Source organism: Pan troglodytes, chromosome 9 (assembly GCF_028858775.2).
Source record: "Pan troglodytes isolate AG18354 chromosome 9, NHGRI_mPanTro3-v2.0_pri, whole genome shotgun sequence".
In the NCBI taxonomy this organism is placed as follows: Eukaryota; Metazoa; Chordata; class Mammalia; order Primates; family Hominidae; genus Pan; species Pan troglodytes.
Window position 1 is genome coordinate 59,178,048 of NC_072407.2, and position 27,689 is coordinate 59,205,736.

The 27,689-nt window shown below is 39.3% G+C and overlaps 1 protein-coding gene across 1 annotated transcript in view; it reads left to right on the top strand.

Moving 5' to 3' along the window:
* Positions 1–25,926, top strand: part of FADS2B (fatty acid desaturase 2B) — a 37,513-nt gene extending 11,587 nt beyond the window's left edge. The window contains 10 exon segments of the mRNA XM_016922374.4: positions 718–923; positions 2,262–2,355; positions 8,913–9,038; positions 14,063–14,123; positions 20,128–20,204; positions 20,385–20,497; positions 21,509–21,605; positions 22,346–22,425; positions 24,378–24,503; positions 25,875–25,926. Of these exon segments, the coding sequence (XP_016777863.4) occupies positions 718–923; positions 2,262–2,355; positions 8,913–9,038; positions 14,063–14,123; positions 20,128–20,204; positions 20,385–20,497; positions 21,509–21,605; positions 22,346–22,425; positions 24,378–24,503; positions 25,875–25,926 (1,032 nt within the window).
* Positions 25,927–27,689: the final 1,763 nt, after the last annotated feature.

The following is a 27,689-nucleotide window of genomic DNA, read 5'->3' on the forward strand; positions in this document are numbered from 1 at the left end:
TGATGCGGCAAGCTTGTAAACCAATGCTAAAGTTGTACATGAACACTCACACATGCACATACACACAGGGCCCTTAAACGAGACCTTTCCAACTGAGTACACACACGCTAATAAGCCCTGCCTTGTTTTGGGGGATCCACTAAGCAGCTCTCAGAAAATTCATCCTGAGAGCTAATCTAAGTGAACTATATTGTTCTACAATCTACATCTTCCGTGAAATAACCCTTTCTACACATTAAGCAACTGATGGCCTGGAAAGCACTTTGTAAACTATACCAGTAACTGGTAACACAGATCCATATAGATGACCAAGTTCCCCCAAACAAAACCAGAGCTCACTCAACACCTGAAATAATTCTGGTGGTTTACAAGGCAACAGTTAGGCGCATGTATCTCTCCCCTGCACTCTCCTCTCCTTCCCCCTCCCCTGAAAAAATTCTAATTCTGAATTCCATAACAGCTTTAGGACAGTTTACAAGTCATTATTCATCTTTCACTTCTGCAGAAAACAACAAAAAAATTTCATAAACTTTTTAAAGGTTTTATTTGCTGGTTCATTGTTTTGGGGTTTTAATTCTGGACAATTAAATGTATTAATAAAATTCTATTAATAAAAGAGATGTATACAAAATTAATAAAATAAATTATTAATTATGTTCATCTGTATTCCCTTTCCCCTGAAAGAGCTAATTTACTCTTTGAATATTTATTTCATAGTCCCAGTTGGTGAAAGATTTCCAAGAATTGTGGAGCATCGCAGGGGCTATGAACATGTTCCATGCCAACCTGGGGTTCTTCTTTCTTCACTTTGTCCAGATCTTAATTTTGGAAGTGCTGGCGTGGCTAATACTGTATCATTTTGGCAGTGGCTGGCCTGTTACTATGTTCATTTCCTTTCTTCTCACAATTTCTCAGGCAAGCAGGTATACTAAGCCCAGGCAGCGTCCTCATAGAAAGGCTCAGAATTTCTTCTTCTCTCTTTAGATTGGTGTCAGCTGCTGCCTGACACTTCTTGGCAAGGTACTCATCAATGTCAGGCACTTACCAGCAAGTGACCAAGCTTCATTGGGCTTTGGTTCTCTCCTCTCTAAAGTGAGGATAATAATGAATGTGGAATTATTCTGAGAAGGACTAATCAGGCAAATGTGTAAAATATAAAGCACAGTGTCTGGCCTATGGTAAATGTTTAATTAGTGACAATTGCTGCTGTTTGCCCTGTTTTATGCCCACCATCTCAGTGATTGAAGTTCTGTCCTTAGCCATGCCACACACATATTTATCTTTCATTCTTTAATCAATCAACATTTATCAATGCATCAGACCATGAATTCTTCAAGGGCAGATGTGATATCCTATGTGAGAATCAGAACGTGTGAGTTCCTCCATAAATGACAAATAGCAACTGACACTTAGCAGGGCATTTGATAAATCTTTGTTGAATGAAGTATGAATCTCTGAACATAGCCTTCTATGAGCGTGATACCATGTTGTCGATACAAAGGAAAAGTCAACATGCTCCCTGCTCCTGAGAAAGAAGTCGTCTAGTGGAGGAAATAGTCCTTCACAAACAGCTTAACACACTGCCTGGCACAAATCAATGATATTAATCCCAAGAAGAGGAACAAGCATTACTGTCGGAGCAGAAAGGAACATTTAATTCTCATTAGAATCATTGGAAAAGGTTTTGTAGAGAATGAACTGCAATGTGTTTCGAGGTTCCAGAATTCTGGATGCTGATTCTTTTCCTTAAATCCTCTTGTTTAATTTCTTGAAAAGTGACTTTTGGAAGCAAGAAAGGAAACAAATATTTGTTTAGTGCTTAGCATACGCTGGGCACTTTACATATAGGTATATAGCACAATAACCCCGTGAGTTAGGTATTAGTGTCCCCTTCTATCAGATGAAGAACTGAAGGTGAGAGCTATCGAGTAACTTGCCCAGAGTCGTGAAGCTCGTTAGTGGTGAAGAACAGTTTAGAATTCAAATCTGTCTGACACCAAAGACCATGGTCTTTGCACTCCATACTGGAAACCTTTGAAAGTGACAAGGAGAGCATTCCAGGCTGATACAACAAAGGCATAAATGTTGGAAAGAACAGGCAGGATATGTATGGGAAATAGAAACTAATTTTGGCTGGAGGTCGAACAAGATCACCCACTTTTCCCAAATAAGGTTGTGAATCTACTATGGGACTTGTTGATTGATTTCTTGTTAGGGTCCCAATTTCTCTAACAGTAACTTCCTCTCTCCTAGGCTCAGAGCTCATTTTTGCAGCATGACGCGGGGCACCTTTCCATATTTAGGAAGTCCAAGTGGAACCACGTGGTGCATAAATTTGTGATGTGCCATCTCAAGGTATGGGACGTCAGGGAGCATGAGGGGGATTCCTGAACATGAGTCCCTAAGGAGTGGTTCCCATGTTTGTACATTGATATCAGTAAAAAATATTTATGATACCCCACAAATAAATGTAAGTGTACTAACAAGGTAGATAATATGTACTAATATATAATACAACACTATAAAATATGTGCTGAAATGAGAATTTTAAATTAACTTTTTTGTGAGGATTTATTTAGTTCTATTTAAGAAGCTCTTACATTTTGTATTACCCTGGTAGACTCTTTGGCTAAATCCCTGGCACCCCCCTGCCCTAAGGAACCACCTCACAGAAGAAAGTGTGTGCCTTGAAAAATGAAGATGTGCATCGTGAAATCATAAGTGGGAATATTCTTAGAAGGGATTTTGGGCAAGGAGGAGGCAGCTATGAAGAAATAAAGGAAAAGATGCAAAACAGATACTAGTGAACAGAAAGACTAGTCAGGAAAAGCCAGATGGCTCTGTTCAAGAGTGGAGGATTGCAAAATCCAGACTGCTGGAAAAAGCAGGTAGTGATATGACAGCTGGTCTTATCCCCTCTTACTTGGGCTCCAGGAAGCAGGTACACTGTCCTATGCACCACTGCAGTGCAGCACCTAGGAGAGTGCTTGGTGCATGGTGGCGGGGGGGAGCCTTCAATAAGCTTTTGTTGAAGGAAGGAATGAAAGAAAGAAAGAAAGAATGAGTGAATGAATGAACCAGTTAACAGTGCAGGACTTCCAAGCGTGGCTTCCAGGCCTGGCTCTGACAGTGCTCATTGTGAGGTCTTTAGTAAATCACATTCTATCTCTGGTCCTCAGTGTTCCCATCAGTAGTACTAGGAGTTAAACTAGATCTCTGCTTTTCTAGAACTTTCTAGGGTTTGGTGACTATGTACTGTGGCCTAGAAGGGAAGCAAATGTCTCTGAGCCTTCCACCAAACCAAATCCTTGCATTCAAACCGGGATCCCTTAGGAAAAACCTATGGGCACTGACTCAGAGCCTATTAGTTCTTCCCTAACACAGTGATTTTATACGTATATCTCCTTCTGGTTATCTGCTTCCCCAGCCCGTAGTGGCTTGGAAGTAGCCAACTAATAAAAGCATGAAGACAATGCTGGAGTCAGTCCCACAGAGAGCAGTGAGCAGTAACTACCTACAGCAAACAATAAGGAAACACAGATGGGGACTCACATTGTGTGAGCCTGACAAGTGCCAGGTTCGGAATTTGCCCCATTAGGCTATTTTCTCAAGTAATTCTAATGACGTGAGGACATAGCACTCCTAGTTTTCAGTTGAAATTCATGTTCAGAGGGGTTAAGCATTTAAGCCAATGGACATAAACTGGTCAGTGGAGAATTCATAGCATAGCACTAAATAATGCAGGCACTAGAGCAGAGCTGCTCAATGCTGGCTATCATTTGAAGCCACCTAAAGAAGTTATTTTTTAAAGTCCTAATGCTTAAGTACCATCTCTAGATATTCTAAATTCATCCCCAGTAGAGTCTAGACATCAGTATTTTTGGAAAGTTCCCCAGGTGATTCTAACCTACAAAAATGAACCTGCCTTCTGTGAGAATTCAGGCACTCATGAGCTGAGTCACTTTGAACAAATTACTTAATGATTTTGAACCTCAGTTTCTTCAACTGTAAAATGATGATAGATGATGGCTTCAACCTGATAAGGATGTTGTTAGGATTATACGCAATACTCATGTGTCATGCTCAACAAAGTGTCTGGCATACAGGAAATGCTTAATAATTGTTAATTGTTACTAATACTAGGAACAGTCTTTCCATAATCAAAATGAAGACTCAGAATCAATAAGAAAAATATTTAATCATTGAAGTATTAAGAAGATGGAAATAAATCACATCATCACTGAGTTGCAAGGTACCTGGAATCATCTACTTTTATCTACCCTCTCTCCCACTGAGCAGTTTGAGCCTTAAGTCAATCAGATAACACAGAGTTGGATTTCGATTCATATTGGAGATGTGTCCCCCAAAATAGTTAGAATGAATAATAAGTTGTTATTTCATGTGATAGGTCACATTTGACCAGAAAATTCCTATGGGCATTCTATTCCACCCTCTCTTCACCAGTGTAAGATAGATTAGTCTGTTTCTGGATTCACTCAGAGATACTTAGCACAGAATAAAAGCAGAGGCAGTTTCTTCTGCTATTGTGAGTTTCAGGTAATAGACCATCCCATTTTTCCTCCTCTGTTCTGAGGAGTCAGAGGAAAGGTAAGACTCATCTGCCCTGGAGGTAGCTGGCAGTTGATTCAGTGCCAGTATGTGAAATATTTCAGATCAGCCCCACCCATGCTGGCACTTTAAAAAAAAAAAATCACTGCTTTCCCATTGATCCTGATTTGTACACAGCTATTTCTATGTAAGTTGTGTCTCCAGAAACAATTTTGCACTAGTCGAAATGAATATAACCTTGATGACTTGTGAACTGAGTAAGAACATGGGAAATGGCTCTAAAAGCAAATCAAGTGTACTCTGCCTTTTTTTGCAGACAAAAACAGTGACTCATGAGCAAAATGAACATTGGCTTCAACTATGTGCAGGAGAGAAAACTACCTGTGGAAAGGCAAGGTGGGCAGGGAGGATGTGACAAAGAAAATTATAATATAAACAGCAACATCCCCGCCTTAGACATGCATCACAATTTTAAAGTTTAAAATTTAACTTCATGTCAATTACCTCCCCCCACCACCTCCTGGAAAAGACACCAATATGGAGATTCTTTAGAATTTTCATTCACCAACTGTGCAAAAATGTATATGTTCTGGTCTTTCCAGTGTTTGTACAATAAAAGAGCACTTCCCAAAATAAACCATGAAATGTTTGCATACATTTTGGACTACTGTGCAATACTAAAAACAAAGTGGACTCCTTGTAGCATATTTTTCATATTCATCAGTATGTGCATATAAAAAAACTAAGAGTCAAGTCTCATTATAGGGATAGTGGGACAGAACATTTGAAATTAAGATCTTCCTAGAAAATCTGGCCTATACTGATTCCATGATGACATCCTAAAACATTTTATTTTGGTAAGGAAAAGGAAAGTGTCAAGCATGTTATTTTCTGCAATCCTCTAAGAAGCCTCATCCATTTTACAGATGAGGAAATTGCTCAAGGTCACATACCTAAATAGATGGCCAAGCAGGGATTAAATTTAGGTAGGTTTCATTCCAAAGCCTGGGTTCATTCTTTTTTTTTTTAATACCCTAAGTTCTAGGGTACATGTGCACAATGTGCATGTTTGAAACATAGATATACATGTGCCATGAGGGTTTGCTGCAACCATCAACTCATCATTTACATTAGGTATTTCTCCTAATGCTATTCCTCCCCCAGCCCCGCACCCCGCAACAGGCCCCAATGTGTGATATTCCCCGCCCTTTCTCTACCGCACTGAGAATAGACCTAATGTGGAAATGAGGAATGACAGGGTTGTTCCTGCCTAGAATTTGGCGAAGGGGCAGCCTATTTGGCATGCCGCTGATAATCCTCTCTTGCCTGTGGAGTACTTTCTTTCCCTTGTCTCTGGAAATAGTGGCTTCCAGAAAGATGGGCCAAGGGAAGACATTTATTTGGATCACACCCATAATTACTCTGACCATTATTCTAAGCTTTACCTGTTAAGATCTGCTTCCCGTCATATCATGGATCCAAACCGGACTCCCACATTACTACTCACCACAGATTGTCATTGGCTAAAAGAGTACAGTCAGCTGGCGGAAGAATCCAAACATTGGTTCTCAGGGGACTTAATTGAAAAGGAGAATCTCTCCTTATCATATTGTCCTTGTTCAGTTGTCTACTGCTCCCATTAGATTATATGTTTCCTAAGTGTGGAAACCCCATTTTATCATGTTTATATTTATGTTCCAAATGCCTAGCTCAGTAAGTATCTGACACCTAGGACATAATTCAAAATAAATAATGAATGTGTGAATAAATACACAATTGCAAGATTAAGTAGGTCATATGCAATTTAAAAAATCTTTTATCATTTTATTTTATTTTTATTTATAATCGACACATAGTAATTGTATGTATTTATGAGCTACACTATGATGTTTCAATACATATGTACGTTGTGTAATGATCAAGTCAAGGTTATTAGGATATTCATCACTTTAAACATTTATCGTTTCTTTGTTGTAACATTCAATATCCTCTCTTCTAGCTATCTTGAAATATATAATACCTGATTGTTAGCTACAGTCACCCTACTGCAGTGGTCCTCAATCTTTCTGGCACCAGGGACTGGTTTCATGGAAGACAATTTTCCCATGGACCAGTGGGTGGGGTGTGGTTTCAGGAGATTCAAGCACATTACATTTATTGTGCACTTTATTTCTATTATTATTACACTGTAATAATGAAATAATTATACAATTTACCATAATGTAGAATCAGTGGGAGCTCTGAGCTTGTTTTCCTGCAACTACTGGGTCCCATCTGGGGTGATGGGAGACAGTGACAGATCATCAGGCATTAGATTCTCATAAGGAGCATGTAACCTAGATCCCTCACATGTGCAGTTTACAATAGGATTTGTGCTCCTATGAGAATCTAATGCTGCAGCTGATCTCACAGGAGGCAGAGCTCAGGCTGTAATGAGAATGATGGGGAGTAGCTGTAAACATAGATGAAGCTTCCCTTGCTCGCCTGCCACTCACCTTCTGCTATGCAGCCCAGTTCCTAACAGGCCACAGACTGGCACTGGTTCGTGGCCCGGGGGCTGGGGACCCTTGCCCTATGTGTAATAGAACACCAAACTCATTTTTCCTGTCTAGCTGTAACTTTGTACCCATCATATGCAATTTGATGGAAGAAACACAGAGCACTGATGGGGCCCTGGAAGGGGGGACAGAAATTGTTAAGTATAGTTTGTGACATGTTGAGGCTTGAGTATCATGAAATATCCAAATATATATATATACACACACACACACACATATACACACACACACATACATACACACACATACACATATATATATCACATATATATCATATATATATGATATTTCATGATAGTCAAGCTCAATGTGTCACAAACTACACTTAACAATTTCTGTCCCCACCTTCTGGGTGGGGGGTAGAGAGAGAGCGACAGAGATCTAAATATATATATATTTGGAAAGTCCCCATTCAGGCATAAGATTCAGGATAGAGAGTCAGGCTGGAGGATTGCAAGTTTAGGGAGTGTTAACTGGGGATGCGATGGGGGTTGCTAAGAAACAACTGCAAAGAAGACTATGGAAAGACAATGCTAATGCTTACAGGTTTTCAAATAAAGAGCCATCCCCTTCTACTATGACCAGCATTCTCCAACAGAAATATAATGCACCATATTAAAATGACATATGCATTTTAAATTTTTCAATAGTCATATTTAAAAGGTAAGTTTATTACTCCATATATATTCAAAACAGTATTATTTCAACATGTAATCAATGTAAAAATTATTGATGAAATATTTTACATTCCTTTTTTCATACTGAATCTTCAAAATCCAGTAGGTATTTTATACTTACAGCTTGTCTTTATTCGGTCGCTTTTCAAGTGTTCAATAACCACATGTGCTAATGGCTATTGCATTGGACAGAGCGGACTAGAACATGTATAGACTGCTTGCTAAGCTATGTCAAATATGCAATAAAAACTACTACTGCTGCTCATTCTTCTGTAAATGATTAACATAAAGGAGGAAAAACTTAATATGCCAACATTTTACATACGTCACCTCATAACTCCCCAGACCACCCACGGAGGTAAATGTCCTTATGTTATTTACCGGAGATAGAACTGAGCCTCAAAGAGGTTGGGTGATTTGCCGAAACGATGCAGCAGTATTTATACATCCAGCATAGGTAACTAGGTTGATATGCCTCCAAATTCTTTGCTCTATTAAGATTTCAGACTTTCTATGATTAAAAAAGAAAAAAAACACAAAAACCTAATCAGAGGTGACTCAAGATTGGCATGTGCTAAAATCTTTTTATTCTCATTTATTTTTGTATGACAGCATTGAAGCCGGGACATGCAAGGATCTGAGCCAAGACCCCCAGGGAGATCACTTCAGATCCATGATTCTTTGAAACACTCATTGAAGTAAGATACCTGGGGCCGCATCTTTTTCCCCAGAACTAATTAAAGTCTCGGAGCTAAGTCTTCTTTATATGTAAAATAGAAAAAATACTCTCTGCCCCAGCTACCTTCAGATTTATTTTAATGAAGATCAAATAAGAGAAGGATGGGAAAACATTTGTTTTCAACCAGCTTTTATGATTTTCCTTACCAAGACTTTTAGCCTAAAGTTGTGTTTCTGGATCAGAGAATTATTTCTTTGTAAGCTATGAGCGCCTCTGTCCGATGAGTCATGCTGTGGCTCAGCAGTGGAGGCAAGCTAGAGAAACTCAAATATCTTATTTTGACTTTGGGGATGCATGCAGAAAACTCTGACAGTGAAGGGTATTTCAGGAAAGAATTATTTCAAGTAACAAGCCCTCTCTTCTCCTCAGGGCCTGTCAGCAGACCGGTGGAATTACTGGCACTTTGAACAACACGTAAAGCCGAACATCTACCCCAAAGACCCAGATATTGACACGGGCCCACTTTTTCTCCTTGGAGATTCACAACCTGTCAAGGTACACTTAGAAATCTTGAGCACCGAGGAAATATTCCTGGAAGTGGTTCCTGGAAAGGCTTACAGCCTTGCCTTGGAAAGATCAAGCTGGAAATTCTGGCTTCACACACAATCTGAGAACATCTCTCCTTCTTTTAGGTTCAAAATACAGATTTGAAATAACTGAATCTGGGGCTGTAAGAATACAAGGCGATTTAGAGCCGTAACCATTAAGTCTATGACCTTACAGATCATCCAGTCCAACCTCCCACGGCAGGAAATATGGAAATCCACGTTACTCTGAGCAATCCCAGTGACAGATGGGTCCCTGCCCAGTGCCTGTCATTTCCTCTGAGGCAATACAAGCCAATGTTAGATCGTGGAACCAGATGACTGGAGTTGCAATGACTGTCTGAGGTTTAAACAGGGCATGGAGAAACATTCACTGAGAGAATATAGGTCAATATATTCAATAAGCACTAGGTCACATACGTTCATATAGCTAGTTATCTCAACTAATTCTAGCCCAGTTAGAAAAGACTATGCTGTTATATTTAGTTCATGTTCATTTTGGTGCATTTACACATGAACTACAGCCCAAATGCCATGGAAGAGATCTAGAGGTCTCACCTCTAATTTGAGCTTCTTAAACAACAGAAAAAAGGAGGGGGAAAACCATCTTCAGAATTTCTCAGTTAATTATTACTTTTTAAAACTCCAACTTATTTCTGAGGGCTCTGTTCTGTTCCATTGATCTATATCTCTGTTTTGGTACCAGTACCATGCTGTTTTGGTTACTGTAGCCTTGTAGTATAGTTTGAAGTCAGGTAGTGTGATGCCTCCAGCTTTGTTCTTTTGGCTTAGAATTGACTTGGCGATGCGGGCTCTTTTTTGGTTCCATATGAACTTTAAAGTAGTTTTTTCCAATTCTGTGAAGAAAATCATTGGTAGCTTGATGGGGATGGCATTGAATCTGTAAATTACCTTGGGCAGTATGGCCATTTTCACGATATTGATTCTTCCTACCCATGAGCATGGAATGTTCTTCCATTTGTTTGTATCCTCTTTTATTTCTTTGAGCAGTGGTTTGTAGTTCTCCTTGAAGAGGTCCTTCACATCCCTTGTAAGCTGGATTCCTAGGTATTTTATTATCTTTGAAGCAATTGTGAATGGGAGTTCACTCATGATTTGGCTCTCTGTTTGTCTGTTGTTGGTGTATAAGAATGCTTGTGATTTTTGCACATTGATTTTGTATCCTGAGACTTTGCTGAAGTTGCTTATCAGCTTAAGGAGATTTTGGGCTGAGACAATGGGGTTTTCTAGATATACAATCATGTCGTCTGCAAACAGGGACAATTTGACTTCCTCTTTTCCTAATTGAATACCCTTTATTTCCTACTCCTGCCTAATTGCCCTGGCCAGAACTTCCAACACTATGTTGAATAGGAGTGGTGAGAGAGGGCATCCCTGTCTTGTGCCAGTTTTCAAAGGGAATGCTTCCAGTTTTTGCCCATTCAGTATGATATTGGCTATGGGTTTGTCATAGATAGCTCTTATCATTTTGAAATACGTCCCATCAATACCTAATTTATTGAGAGTTTTTAGCATGAAGCGTTGTCGAATTTTGTCAAAGGCTTTTTCTGCATCTATTGAGATAATCATGAGCCCTCAGAAATAACGCCGCATACCTACAACTATCTGATCTTTGACAAACCTGAGAAAAACAAGCAATGGGGAAAGGATTCCCTATTTAATAAATGGTGCTGGGAAAACTGGCTAGCCATATGTAGAAAGCTGAAACTGGATCCCTTCCTTACACCTTATACAAAAATCAATTCAAGAGGGATTAAAGATTTAAACGTTAGACCTAAAACCATAAAAACCCTAGAAGAAAACCTAGGCATTACCATTCAGGACATAGGCATGGGCAAGGACTTCATGTCCAAAACACCAAAAGCAATGGCAACAAAAGACAAAATTGACAAATGGGATCTAATTAAAATAAACAGCTTCTGCACAGCAAAAGAAACACCATCAGAGTGAACAGGCAACCTACAAAATGGGAGAAAATTTTCGCAATCTACTCATCTGACAAAGGGCTAATATCCAGAATCTACAATGAACTCAAACAAATTTACAAGAAAAAAACAAACAACCCTATCAAAAAGTGGGCAAAGGACATGAACAGACACTTCTCAAAAGAAGACATTTATGCATCCAAAAAACACATGAAAAAATGCTCATCATCACTGGCCATCAGAGAAATGCAAATCAAAACCACTATGAGATACCATCTCACACCAGTTAGAATGGCGATCATTAAAAAGTCAGGAAACAACAGGTGCTGGAGAGGATGTGGAGAAACAGGAACACTTTTACACTGTTGGTGGGACTGTAAACTAGTTCAACCATTGTGGAAGTCAGTGTGGCGATTCCTCAGGGATCTAGAACTAGAAATACCATTTGACCCAGCCATCCCATTACTGGGTATATACCCAAATAACTATAAATCATGCTGCTATAAAGACACATGCACACGTATGTTTATTGCGGCATTATTCACAATAGCAAAGACTTGGAACCAACCCAAATGTCCAACAATGATACACTGGATTAAGAATATGTGGCACATATACACCATGGAATACTATGCAGCCATAAAAAATGATGAGTTCATGTCCTTTGTAGGGACATGGATGAAAGTGGAAATCATCATTCTCAGTAAACTATCGCAAGAACAAAAAACCAAACACCGCATATTCTCACTCACAGGTGGGAATTGAACAATGAGATCACATGGACACAGGAAGGAGAATATCACACTCTGGGGACTGTGGTGGGGTGGGGGGAGGGATAGCACTGGGAGATATACCTAATGCTAGATGACGAGTTAGTGGGTGCAGCGCACCAGCCCGGCACATGTATACATATGTAACTAACCTGCACAATGTGCACATGTACCCTAAAACTTAAAGTATAATAAAAAAAAAAACTCCAACTTAAAACCATCATGTAAAGGACAATGTCAATTACCGAGATTTTTAGGAGGGAATATTTCTTAAGCATAGGAGATATAAGGATAACCAAAGAAAAGTGCCTCCCCTCAAATGAAGTACCTGAGAGTCAGGTACTTGGGAAGAGTTTGCTATCTCCTAGAAAAACTAGGAGTTTTATAAAAATAAAATGGTATAGCCTTCTCAGTTGTTGCCTATCTGGTACATTAACCAAAAATTGTGCAACTTTTTGAAAGTAGTTTTTTTCATCTTTGGGAGACTCACCCTTTTCCCTAGCTGAAATAGAAAACAAGGTCTCTTGCTTTGAAAAAATTCTTGGTGCTGTGATCACAAATCAGTTGCTTTTGACAATGATTCCACAAACACATTGGACTTCCCTGATGTTTGTGGGTTTCTATGATCATCATTAGAATTCTGAAGTATTGATTTCTCCAATTGTCCCCTCATATCTCCCCTTCCCCCTAGAGAGCAAGGGAGTTTGTCTCAGGGAAGTTCATGAAGCAGCTTGAGTTCAGACATGCCTTCTATAGAGCTATTTTCAGCACACATGCTACCTCTTCACAAACAATAGAGGCTACCTCTCCAAGTTCTGAAGCTGCTCCTGGGACATCCCTAAAACCTTAGAGTTCTATATAACATAATTTCAAAGCCACTGCAGAAGACATTACTTACAATTATTTATTTAAACTCTAAAATTCAGTAGTTTCACATCAAAAACATTTCTAATCAGCCCCGGGCTTTTCCCTTCTTCCTTCTTTACTGTCTGCCTTTCTAATACTTTATTCAAATGTTAAGTTTCTTCAGCAAGCATTTATATTCTTCTATGTCCTGTGCTTATATGCTGGAAGACCGAATCCTCCTTTAAGGTGATACTCAAAATCTGTCCATTACTGTTTGTCCACTCCCACGCACTTCCAACTAGTCCCTTTACCGTGTTTCCTGTTCCTAAAATATTTAAAGGTTTAGGAATAACTGCAAATAGCTATTATTACTTTATCACTATGATATTTTTTGTAATTTTTGACAATAAGAGAAGGAAGGACCAACTATACAATCCAAATACGAGAAGAAATCTATTCATAGGAGGAAAGATATCAAAGGAAAGGAGAAAGCAAGAGTCAAACACTGCCCAGAGTTGTAACTGAAGGGCAAAAATATAGAGTGAGTATGAATTATCATTCGTTCGTTAATTCCTTCAATAAACATTTATTGAGTGTCTGCCAGATACTAGAGATATAATCATTACTTCTATCCTCCTTTCAAAGCATTTGCTTTGTGCCCTGAATATATGCCAGATTAACTAAGGAGACTCCTAGAAAATGAATCAAATTTTCAGTAGTGAATGTAATATTATAATTATATTATTATACTGTAATTATATAATGTATAATAGATATTATATGTGCTGTCATCATGTGCTAAAATAATAAATGATAGTGTGATTTCCATGATGAGAACACAAAGAAGAAAGATGAGACAGACAGGAGAGGCCACAACTATATCTTCTATCATATTACCATTTAGTATCTTTCGGATGAATGAATTTAAAAGAAAATTCTTGACTGTGATGAATGAATCATACATCTGTTGGATGAATGAATGAATATGGAGCAGAATCCTAAATGCCATAGTTGAAGAAGCACAAGAAAAACTCTGAAATGTCCCATTTCAGTGACCATTCCACCTCACATAAAAAGAAAAAAATTCAAAATGATTCCCATAAGAACAAAAAAAGATCACAATTCCTACAGTCAAATGGAATATTCCATTTGTGCCAGAATTACCCACATATAATTGAAGCAAAAAGATGCCACAATATTTCCTCCCATCCTGGTTCTGGTTCTTCTAGTTCCTCAGATTTGAAAGCCGATGAACACTGATCAGATGGCTCTTCCCATAAAGATTTTAGACATACACACATGCATGTGCACACACACACATACACACACACACATACACATGCACATGCATCCTCGAGTGTGATGACCAGAAGTATGGTATCTTATTTTAGTTTTATTATCTCTCTATTCAGTACGGCAAGAAGAAAATCAAATACATCAACTATGAAAAGCAGCACCTGTACTTCTACAAAGGTGAGTCTCCCAGAGCCACATTCCTTGTATCCCATTTACTTGAAGCAAGTACTTGTCAAGGGAGAAGGCCGATTGGAATGCTCTCACAGAGACCAGCCCATGTCCTATTGCTACTGAGCAAAGCAGAATGTCTTATTTATACTCACTGGGGTGGAAATCGGCAAAGGGAAATGGAAAAGTAAACAGCCTTTTTAAAGGGCACCTCATCATTCTGAGAGTTGGATGGGGAAGGAAGGAGATACCCAACGAGGGAGGGAAGGCAGGCTGCCAGTCAAGGGGCCTGCATCTAGGACTGTCATTCTGGAAAGACCAAACATCTATCAAGAGAAAAGAATAATGGTGTTTGTGTAGGAAGGAAGTAGACATGGGGAAATAAATCTGAAGCATTTGCAGTGTGACACCGGAAATGGAGAGGCAGGGGAATAAAGGGCATGTGCAGTGCTCTTGTGTGGAAGAAAGCTGTCTGCTCCCATGACCTGCATACAGCTGTGGGAAGGCATGAGACATATATATCTGAGTGTGGGCATGTGGGTCAAGTTTGAAGGAAAATAAAGGTAGCTGAGTAAATCTGATACCAGTAAAAGAACATCATAAGCAAAGAGCCTTTGCTCTTAACCAGTATCAAACTCATAGCAGCTCACAAAAAAAAGAAACCCCCAAATCCGCCCAACTAAAACATACATCTGGGGGTTAAACCAAAATCAGGGAAGGAACCAAACATTTCCTGTAGTCCAGTTGTTCTCAACCCGAGCAATTTTGCCTCCCAGAGGCAGTCTAAAGACATTTTTTTGGTTATCGCAACAGAGGAAGGGGGAACGTATTGGCAGTCAGTGGATAGAAGCCAGGGATGCTGCTAAACATTCCGCGATGCAAAGGACAGTCCCCCATAAAAATAATCATCTCACCCAAATTGCCAGCAGTGCTGGGGTTGAGAAACACAGTTGCAGATGATCTGATTTGCCCACGTGTAGGCCACACACCTATCATGCCAGAGGAGGACAGCAGGGGGCAAATTTTTTGAAGTGTGAGATTGACCATCACTGCTGGCTCCTCCACAGTTGGAATTCAGCCTCCCCCATCCTGCACTCTCACCTGCCCCGCTTCTCTTGCATAACCTGAAAGAGGAATGAGGACATTGGTGCCCCATTTTTATTTATTTTTATTTATTTTTTTTTAATTATTATTATTATACTTTAAGTTTTAGGGTACATGTGCACAACGTGCAGGTTTGTTACATATGTATACATGTGCCATGTGCTGCACCCATTAACTCATCATTTAGCATTAGGTATCTCTCCTAATGTTATCCCTCCCCCCTACCCCCACCCCACAACAGTCCCCGGTGTGTGATGTTCCTCTTCCTGCGTCCATGTGTTCTCATTGGCGCCCCTTTTTTAAAAGGTAGCCGATTCCCAGCCTAACTAGATGTGTGTTTGCATAAGAAAATGCTGTTGGACTTTCTTCTGTGAACTTTCCTGAGAAACATGTGTTTACCTCCCCTGTCTGTAGTGGGGCAATATGCCCTTCCCTTATGAGAAATGAGGGAATGGTGTGAATTCACTGCAAAATGCCCACCTCACAAACCACACTGTCACCACCAAGAGCTGTTTTATTGTGGCCTTTCCCGGCAAATGCTAGCTTAACATCTCGGGTGCAAATGAGTCATACTCAAACTGTCAAAAAGAAACAAAACCAGACATTTGTTAAAGGCAGCAAGACAAATTATATTCAGGCAATTGCACTAGGGGAGAGAGACTTCACCATAAACTGAGCTTAATTCTCCTGACGCAAAAGTGAGAGAGAGGCTTTTAAATGCTGGAACATATAAAGGAAAAGTACTGAAAGACACTGGGAGATGGGGTAGGGGGTGGAGGAGTTGGTTGATAAGATTTGTCCAGGCTGTCTGTGTCTGCTAACTGGTACTTATCAAAGTTTGGCTCCTATCCTCCCAAATAGACTGACAGATAACAGCCCCAGCCTTCTTGATGGCTAGATTTCAAAGGGATTGTTACCAGGCCCCTGAGAAATACATTTCTGGAGTATAGAAGCTACATCTCAAAGGAAGACACAAAGGATTTACAATTGTCAGTGTCCTAAAGTAAATGCTCCAAGAAAAAGGGGTGTCAGGTGCCTATAGTCAGATACTGGCCAGAATAAACAGTAAATTATTTTGGCAGCATTGAGCTTTCTCAGGTAAAAACATCAAGGATGCTGGGATTACCCCAGAGAGATGGCCTTGAGCTTTGAGAAACTATGCTAGTGTTTGTTCAAGTTTCTTAGTTTGGAGAGTGGATGAAATCATTTGTGCTGAGAGTCTGCAATTCTCGTAGGCCAAGGTTGAGGCCTAGTCAAGAAGAGGGCTCAGAGGATCCTAACTAAAGTTCGACCAGGGAGACAGCCTTTGTCAAAAGCCAGAGGATGTCCTTAAGGATCCTCTGTGCCTGGGAAGCCTCAATGATGCTGGGAGAGAGGCAGGTAAATAACTCTGACCAGGAAATGAGTATACCTTCTTTATCACTGACACCTCAACACACTGTAATGGGGCTAAATCCCAAAGATCCAGGGAGACTGAAGGACTCCAAGTACCTTGAAAAAACTTGAAAGCTGATAGCAGAAGCTCTTCAGGGATGCTTTCATCAAAAATGACTCAAATCTCCCAAGCTTTCCTCGCTTCTTTGAGGCAGCTTGAACCTGGAGCTACTGACCAAATTCCTAGCCCAGCCTTTTAGACTTGAAATGCCCAGTGCAGTCCAGGATGAAGCTGTGGATCTCCACCTTGCATCTTTCCTTGGGGCCAGCATTCCAGGAATGCTGCATTAAGGAGATAGACTCCTGCTGACTTGCATTGGGGTCACATTTTTTAATTAAATATATTTACTGGATTTATTAAATAAATGTATTAAGTACATTATAAAAATACAACATAGTAATTACAAAACAGATGCTGGATCATCCTAATACCAAAAACTGGCAGAGACACAACAAAAAAAGAAAATTTTAGGACAATATCCCTGATGAACATCAGTGCGAAAATCCTTAGTAAAATACTGGCAAACCAAATCCAGCAGCACATCCAAAAGCTTATCCACCAAGATCAAGTCGGGATTCAAGGCTGGTTCAACATATGCAAATAAATAAATGTAATCCATCACATAAACAGAACCAATGACAAAAACCACGATTGTCTCAATAGTTGCAGAAAAGGCCTTTGATAAAATTCAACACCGCTTTATGCTAAAAACTCTCAATAATCTAGGTATTGATGGAAAGTATCTCAAAATAATAAGAGCTATTTATGACAAACCCACAGCCAATATCAATTTGAATGGGCAAAAGCTGGAAGTATTCCCGTTGAAAATTGGCACAAGACAACCTCTCTCACCACTCCTATTCAACATAGTATTGAAAGTTTCTGGCCAGGGCAATCAAGAGAAAGAAGGAATTCAAATTGGAAGAGAGGAAGTCAAAGTGTCTCTGTTTGAACATGACATGATTGTATATTTAGAAAACCCCATCATTTCAGCCCAAAATCTCCTTAAGCTGATCAGCAACTTCAGCAGTCTCAGGATACAAAATCAACGTACAAAAACCACAAGCATTCCTATACACCAATAACAGACAAACAGAAAGCCAAATCATGAGTGAACTTCCATTCACAATTGCTACAAAGATAATAAAATACCTAGGAATACAACTTACAAGGAACGTGAAGGATCATTTCAAGGAGAACTACAAAGCACTGCTCAAGGAAATAAAAGAGGACACAAACAAGTGTAAAAATATACCATGCTCATGAATAGGAAGAATCAATATCATGAAAATGGCCATACTGCCCAAAGTAATTTACAGATTCAACGGTATCATCATCAAGCTACCATTGACTTTCTTCACAAAATTAGAAAAAACTACTTTAAATTTTAAAAAAGCCCATATAGCCAAGACAATCCTCAGCAAAAAGAACAAAACTGAAGGCATCACACTACCTGACTTCAAACTATACTACAAGTATACCAAACTATACTATGGTAACCAAAACAGCATGGTACTGGTATGAAAACAGAGATGTAGACCAATGGGACAGAACCGAGGCCTCAAAAATAATGCCACACATCTACAACTTTCTGATATTTGACAAACCTGACAAAAACAAGCAATGGGGAAATGATTCCCTATTTAATAAACGGTGTTGGGAAAACTGTCTAGCCATATGAAGAAAACTGAAACTGGACCCCTTCCTTACACCTTATACAAACATTAACTCAAGATGGATTAAAGACTCAAATGTAAGACCTAAAACCATAAAAACCCTAGAAGAAAACCTAGGCAATACCATTCAGGACATACCTAGGCAATACCATTTAGGACATAGGCATGGGCAAGGACTTCATGTCGAAAACACCAAAAGCAATGGCAACAAAAGCCAAAATTGACAAATGGGATCTAATTAAACTAAAGGGCTTCTGTACAGCAAAAGAAACTATCATCAGAGTGAAGAGGCAACCTACAGAATGGGAGAAAATTTTGTAATCTATCCATCTGACAAGGGTCTAATATCCAGAATCTACAAGGAACTTAAACAAATTTACAAGAAAAAAACAAACAACCCCACCAAAAATTGGGCAAATGATATGAACAGACACTTCTCAAAAGAAGACATTTATGTGGCCAACAAACATATGAAAAAAAAAGCTCATCATCACTGGTCATTAGAGAAATGCAAATCAAAACCACAATATGATACCATCTCATGCCGGTTAGAATGACAATCATTAAAAAAGCAGGAAACAACAGATGCTGGAGAGGATGTGGAGAAATAGAAATGCTTTTATACTGTCGTTGGGAGTGTAAATTAGTTCAATCATTGTGGAAGACGGTGTGGTGATTCCTTAAGAATCTAGAACCAGAAATACCATTTGACCCAGCAATCCCATTACTGGGTATATACCCAAAGGATTATATATCATTCTACTGTAAAGACACATGCACACATATGTTTATTGCAACACTATTCACAATAGCAAAGACTTGGAACCAACCCAAAAGCCCATTAATATTAGACTGGATAAAGAAAATGTGTCACATATTTACTGTGGAATACTATGCAGCCATAAAAAAGGATGAGTTCATGTCCTTTGCAGGGACATGGGTGAAGCTGAAAACCATCATTCTCAGCAAACTAACAGAGGAACAGAAAACCAAATACTGCATGTTCTCACTCATAAGTGGGAGATGAACAATGAGAACACATGGACACAGGAAGACGAACATCACATACCAGGGGCTGTTGGTGGGTTGGGGGTTAGGGGAGGGATAACATTAGGAGAACAACCTAATGTAGATGATGGGTTGATGGGTGCAGCAAACAACCATGGCACGTGTATACCTATGTAACAAGCCTTCACGTTCTGTACATGTATCCCAGAACTTAAAGTATAATTTTAAAAAAAAGATGCTGGAAAATATTTAGAGAAATGGGAAGATGGTCATTATATGTTTTCTTTTTAAAGATAGTGTAAAAAACAGTACTACAGGTAGCATAATACCAATTTTTAGAACATATGTTAATATACCTATATTCAAAATATTTATGGTAATATCTGGGTAGTAAGATTACTGGTGATTTTCCTTTTTTTTTTTTTTACTTTTATTTTAGTTTCAAGGGTACATGTGCAGGTTTGTTATACAGATAAATTGTGTGTCTCGGGAGGCATCACTACTCACAATAGCTAAGACATGGAATCAGCCTAAATGCATATCAGTGGTAGACTGCTTAGATAAAATGTGGTACGTATACACCATGGAATACTACACATCCATTCAAAAGAATAAGATAACGTCCTTTGAAGCAACATGGATGGAGATGGAGGCCATTATCCTAGGTGAACTAACGCAGGAACAGAAAACCAAACACTGCATGTTCTCACTTCTAAGTGGGAGCTAAACATTAAATACACATGAACACATTCTGCTTATTTATTCAGCATCATTTTTTGTTCTATTTCAGTTTGGCTCCCACTCTTCATGCCAGTATATCTCAAACTGCCATCCATGCAAGCGATGTACCTCCGAAGATATTGGGTGGTGAGTAATGTGGCTCATTCTCCGAAACTAGACCAAGTAGAAGAGGGAAAATGAAAATGCTGTGTCCTCTCCAGATACAGCTTCCTTGAATAACAGGGCATAAGATTTAGCCAGAACATGAAGGGATCCCAGGCCAATGAAGAGGAAATGAAATCATGTTCAGGGTGTATAACTTTCAAGTGCTTTTCTCTGCAGGACATCGCCTGGGTTAGCAGCTTTTACATCTGATATTTCATCACGTTTGGCCTTTACTATGGAATCTTCGGGACCATGTTGCTCATATATTTGGTCAAGTAAGAATACTATTTTATTCCAGTAATCCAGAAGATCCTCATCCTTTCCCTATCAGAGCTATTTGTCATTAGCTTTAAGAGAGATTAGATTATGACATCATGCCCCATTTCTTGCAGCTGAGGTGTTTTTAAGCAAATGTGAAAAAAAAAGTTGAAATAGTTGAATAAGACGAGCTCTTTGCAAAAAAAATTTGCCCAATCTCCATTTTTTACCCACTTCCTGGATTCCTAATTGAAGCATTTCAGTTGAACCCTAAGTCCTTAAAACTGTAATCTAGGTAGACATAGTAATCCCTACCAAAGAATGACAGGGAAGGATTTTTTTTTAAGTTCTTTTATGACTAGAGGTTTTCCCAAAGCAAAACGACTTCCAACGCATTTTTGCTCGAATAGTCCTCTCCAATTTTCCAATGTAATCCTCCCTCATTCTGTTGCCACATTATTCTAAGTCCTAAATAATTGAATAATTGTAGCTACTATGCATCAGACACTTTGTTAAAGGCTTTACATGCATTATCTTATTTGATTTAATCCTCACGCAACTCTGCAGTGTAGATAGTATCATGGTCATTTTTCTGCTAAAGGAACTGAAGTTTAAGGAGATTAAATCATATGCCCAAGGGCATGTAAGAGCAAGTAAGAGCCAAGGCCAATGCCAAAACAGAACTTGAATCCACCTCTTATCTGAGGACAAAGCCGAGGCTGTCAACCAGTTTGCATATGCCCTTAAATTTCCCTAGTGGTTTTGATCTTTGCACTAGAGCTACAGAAAACTTTAGAGGCTCTGCTCCTATACATTTGGCAGTCATGTGGCTGAATGCTTAGAGTGTCATCTCTTGATATAAAGATCTTTCAAATAAGAAAAAGAAAGACCACCATTTTACTGGAAACTTTGAGTCTCTTTCATTTCCTCCAATGATCAACCAGCTCTACCAGGGGTTATGCAAGCCCAGTATTTGCTACTGAAACACCCCAAACAGTCATCACTCCCTCCTTTTATTCCTCCAAAAGGTTTCTTGAAAGTCCTTGGATTGTATATGTTACCCAGATGAGCCACGTAACAATGAGAATGAGCACAGAGGAGAACCGGGACTGGCTCACCACTCAGGTAATGATGGAGTTCCTGGGGGAGAATCTTTCAAACCACACTGACTTAGAACCAGGTCCCTCCCTTGACATGGGGATTATGGGGATTATAATTCAAGAAGAGATTTGAGTAGGAACACAGGCAAACTGTATCAATGGACAATTTGATGGGAAGAGGGCTAGGAAATGGGTGCTAGTTGACTTGTTGGGGAAGAAATTATAGGGGTGTGGAAAATGTTCCCAGTCCACCTTTGGGTGGGGCCACAGGACCCATCGAGTCATGAGTCATGCATGGGTCCAAGTGGGGACAGTCTGAAAAACATCTCAAAAAATTAATCTTAGGTTCTATAATAGTGATATTATCTACAAGCACAATTGGGAAAGTCACAAATCCTGTCACCTCTGGCCACATGACTCCTGAGCAGTAAAGAATTATAGAAACTATGCCTCCATCCTAGCAGAATTCAGGCCCCTCTCACAATCCTAACATTATGGCCTTTTATTAGTTACACAAAAGCAGTTTAGTTTTGGGAACGGCTACTGTCATCCTTTCTTTAAGGTTAAACTACAAAATAAGTTCCTCCCAAAGGTAGCTTAGCCTACACCCAGGAATTACAAAGGACAGCTTGGAGATCAGAAGCAAGATATAGTCAACTATGTCAGATTTTTCTTACTGTCATAATTTTGCAAAGGTGGTTTCAAATATTTTCTTTGTTTGACACTTGGGCTCATTTATAACTAATATAAGCTTTTTCTTTGCAGGTCTTGGCCACCTGTAATACTGAATAGTCCTTTTTCAATGACTGATTCACTCGGCACCTGAACTTCCAAATCGAGCACCAGTGAGTAACAAGAATAGTCCTTAGTAGAGCAAGTGCAGTCACTTATAACACCCCCAAATATAATCCAGATCAGGCCCTAGGCTCAAGGTCTCAGAGGGGAAAAAATGAAAGAGCATTTTCTACAGGCTGCTATCTTTCTATTAGCAATGATGGGGAAGGAAGGAAGGAAGGAAGGAAGGAAGGAAGGAAGGAAGGAGAGAGAGAGAGAAAGAGAAAGTAAAAAAGAAAAAGAAAGAAAGAAAGAGAGAGAGAGAGAAAGAAAAAGAAAGAAAGAAAGAAAGAAAGAAAAAAGAAAGAAAGAAAGAGAAAGAAAGATTGATTGTGAGTAACTAGAGTGAAATCTTGGAAAAGTGCCACTGATTCCATTTTCAGATACCTGCAGGCTTGAGAAGTGGGTAACCAAGTTGTGTTGAAATTTAATTTAAATGTCTATATCTCTTTAGATCTGAAGTTACAAAATAATCAATGATAAAACCCATTCCCTGATGCAATATTCAAATGGTATTGGCAATACTTTACCAATGAGTCAGTTAGGTGGCCATAAAATAAAGAGAAAATGATAACACTTGGAGAGTCAATCTCCAGAATATTTAAGGGAGAGACTGTCCACATCCTCTTTACCTAAGCCATGTTTAGGATAGTCAGAGAAGGAAAGAGCTCTTATACCTGCTCATATAATTTTCTCATCCTTTCCTTCAAGTTATTCCTTAAAAACCTCAGCCAAACAAAAAAAGACTATTATTCACATTTTATCAAAGACGAAGTTAAAACCCAAGAAAGTCACCTGGGTGATTAGTGGAAAACCTTAGATAAAAACCCGTATCTCCTCACTCCTTATTCCTATCCCAGGACTTTTTCCTATATGCCATGACTAGAACTTATTGAATATTCATCTCTTCGTAGGATAGGAGTTAGATGGTGTTTGGGAACCTCCGCCTAGTCTCTTTGCTAAAACATAACAAGAGTCACCTTTATTCCAGTTCCCAACAAGTTCCTGATCTTCATCTGAGACCACCTCAGCCTGGACCTTATTGTCCATATCGTTATCAGCATTTTGGGCAAAGCCATTCAACAAGTCTCTAGGAAGTTCCAAACTTTCCCACATTTTCCTGCCTTATTCTGAGCCATCCAAACTGTTCCAACCTCTGCCTGTTACCCAGTTCCAAAGTCGTTTCCACATTTTGAGGTATCTTTTCAGCAACATCCCACTTCTGGTTCCAATTTACTGTATTAGTCTGTTTTCACACTGCTGATAAAGTCATACCCGAGACTGGGAAGACAATGGGGCTTAATTGGACTTACAGTTCCAAATGGCTGGGGAGGCCTCAGAATCATGGCGAGAGGCAAAAGGCACTTCTTACATGGCAGTGGCAAGAGAAAATGAGGAAGAAGCAAAAGCAGAAACCCTTGATAAACCCATCATATCTCGTGAGACTTATTCACTATCATGAGAATAGCATGGGAAAGACTGGCCCCCATGACTCAATTAACTTCCTTTGGGTCCCTCCCACAACACGTGGGAATCTGGGAGATATAATTCAAGTTGAGATTTGGGTGGGGGCACAGCTAAACCATATCAGATGGATAGAGAGAAAGAGAGAGACAAAGACAGAGACAGAGAAGGAGGACAGGGGTATCTTCAGCTCCCCTAGGTAATTCAAAGTGATAGACAATCCATACCTTCATCTGAACTGGCCAAATATAAACATATTCGATGAAGATAACATTTATTCTGTTAGCATTTCCCAAACATTCACCACCCACCTGGCTTGCAGAGGTGTTAAGAGATAAGCGTATTTTGGAAGGAGTTTTTGAACTTCCCAGAACAGCAGTATTGTGCAAAGTCAAGGTTGGGCCTGCATTGCTGATATAGTTTTATTTGGTAACAGAAGGAAGAAAACTCAGAGTTTTTCTTTAGGTCTAAATTTTATATCTCTTGTGTGTTTCTCCAGTCTGTTCCCCACAATGCCACGCCATAATTATCACAAAGTGGCGCCTCTGGTGAGGTCACTGTGTGCCAAGCACGGATTGCACTATGTGAATAAACCCATGTTGAGGGCATTTGGAGATATTGTCAGGTAATAACATAATTTCTCTCGGCTCACAGCTCTCATTTGTATTTACTGCCACTCCCCAGACTATTCAGTGGCTTGTGAATCATTCATATAACAACCATTTATTAAGGGTCACCTGTGTGCTCAGCATGGATACATGGCACCATAGGGAACCGTATCAACAACAACAAAATAATAATAATACTGACCTTTTACCTATAGGTACAGCTTAGCGAAAATGCTTTACTGTCCTACTAAATTTCAAATTTCTTAAAGTCAAGGCTGTATATTATTTGCCTTTTTATCCCCCACAGAGCTTCCTACAAATGTTAGAATTTAAGTAGTGGGAGACACTGTCAGATCATCTGGTCCAGTGTTGCAAATTTAGAGGCCTGCAGGGTTCAGTGGGGTATAAATGTGCAGCTCAGGCTAGGGTGATTAATTAAGAGTAGTGAGGCATGCAGAAACTGAAAATCCATACTCATCCTTAGGCATTCATATACAATTTCCTAAAGAATGTTGTGCTGGTTAAATTAACAACCAGTAACCTGGGTTTAATAAATTTCTCTTTAGTTTAGGGTTGAAAAAAAACAATCTTACATGAGACCAACAAGGCCAGGCCTGATCTGATCTGATCCCTGACCAGTGCTCCAGCTCCAGACTCTCTACCACGCTCCTCCTCTTTCTCTGTCCTCCAGATAATTTCCTCCAGAAATTAATGCAATTAGCCTACCTTAAGTTGCTGTGAAACTCCCTTCCCTAGTTATCTTATCCTTTTGCCACTTTTTCTTCTGCCTGGAATGTTCCTCCAAACCTCCACCTCCCCTGACATCATCTTGTCATTTGCCATTCTTTCTCCAAGGCTCAACTCAAATGCCTTTTCCTCATGTCTATCTCCTCTGACCCCCAAAACTAAATTAGTCGCATGCTCTTGCAGCACCTGCTTCTCTTCATTTGTGAAGTTTATCACAATTGTATTCAAATAACATATTGGGTAATAAATTATTTAATATGTGTCTCTCAAGCTAGACCTGGAATTTCATGTGGACAGGACTCACATCCACCCTACTCATTGCTGTCCCACCAGAGCCTAGAAAAATGTCCTCTATATTATAAAATAGGGTTGACAGGTAAATATAGGATGGGTGGATTTACAGATATATAGGCTCAGAAAAGAATAAAATGAAAGAAAATCTCAATGTTCTCCATAAAGAAAAGGTGAATTCACCTGCTAAAAACAATTTAGTCAAGAGAATTGATCCACAGAGGATGACATTTATCAGATATAGCTGGAAATGACATTGTTCTGAACCAGGAAGAGGAGCAAATTCCATGTAGGAGCTTTCTTAACATTACAGTCTCACCTCCTGATGATCTTGTTTATTCCTTTCACAGAGCCTTGAAGAAATCTGCGGCCCTCTGGGCGGATGCTTACTATGAAACATGATGCCGAATGTCAGCCTTGACACACATGTAATTGCATCTCTGATGAGGGTTGGTGCATGTGCAGGAGCTCTTCCCTGCTTAACTGGGAATTAGTTATCACCACTGGTATACCTGACTGTGCTGTTCTAGGAATATGAATCCCAAGCACATGTGATAACCCCTTCTCTGAAAGTCTTCTCTGCAAATAAGAACCTAGGAAACACAAGATGACATTGACCAGGGTGACAAAAGGGAAATGGAGCCCAACATTTTTGTTTTTTCATTAGTACCTTAAACTCAGTCCTCCCAATAGACTTTAGTCAGATCATCTCAGTCAAGGGCCAGAAGTACAAGAACCAGGCAAAAGTTTTATGGATGAAGTGGACATAGGGAGAAGTCAGCCAAAAGAGAGCCATCTAACAGGGTACTTTGGAAATTAGTGCAATTGCTCTTAGAAAAGAATCATATGATTAAGAATTTCCTGTTGAAGCACAAACGCTTTTTACTTATTTCTTTTCAGATGTGTGAACTTCTTTTTCTTTAAAAGACTGAGTATAATTAACAATAAAATTTCTTCAAATATTTCAAAATTGACTTCAGATCTTCATTATTGTAACTGCACATGTGTCATCAATGCATATACACATTTTCTTTCCAAGTGGAAAAAATAAAAAGTCTATGAAATATCTTAAAAGAACTTCCTACATCTAGTCCTAATAGCAACAGATCAAACAGGTTAATGTTCTGTATTTAAAGATGTGTTGTGTTTCACTAAAGAATAGACTGTGTTTTAAGTATAAGATTTTGTTGCCTACTCCCTACCCACCATGCAGAACTACTGTACCTTGTAATTGAGTTACCCTGATGAAAGAAAGAGTTTTGTTTTCTCTGATGGAAACCCCAGGCATTGACAAGGCAGTTTTCAAGTTTGACACCAAGGTAAGCATGTCTTAGAACCAGAGGGCTTTCTCTCTCACAAGAGAGTTTTAGTGCTAGAAGGATAAGTGGATACTCTTAGTAACATACTGATCTCTAGTGTCTATACTTTTATTCAAGTTTACCTTAGCTGCAGAAAGCACAATAGTGCAAGCTTGCTTCCCCAGCTCCAAGCAAATCGGCGCTACTGGATTATCTGTTGCCTGAAATTCTACCAGTATACATTCATTCCCTTACTTCAAGCTCTGCGAAATACTCTTTTAGCTTTGTTTGTTTCTCAATTAAACCCCTACTGGAAAATAACACATTAAATCACTCATAGCTCCTGGGGACTTAGCCACACATGTCAAAGTTAAGAAAACAAAAACTGGTTGTCTGGGAGGAAGTGGCATTATTAAAATGATAATGGCTAATATCAAATAGGAAAGTTGGGGAGGAGATGAAAAGAATAAAAAGCTATTTTGACTTCAAGACTCTTCATAATAGTCAGGCAAGTGCCCATTTTCCTCCTGCTGGTGGATTCTAGATGATTTATCCTGCCTCAATTCAGGGTTACAAGTGGGAGTGGGCTCAATGGTTCGCTTTTTCTGTCTCCCCTGGTCCAAACCAGAGACTCTCAAGCACTGCTTGTTCTCCTGATTACTTAGAAATAGCAACCCGACTCTCCTTAGGCAAATTTACTATCTCAAACATGTTCCCCACTCAGTGTTATAAATAGCCCACTTTGTAAATATCCAAACAGACTTGGTTACTGTGTAATCTGAAGAAAGTTGGGAGATTTAGACAGATTATATAAGGAAACATGAAATCAATTCAAAAAAGGTGCTTGGGCCAGGCTCACATCTGTAA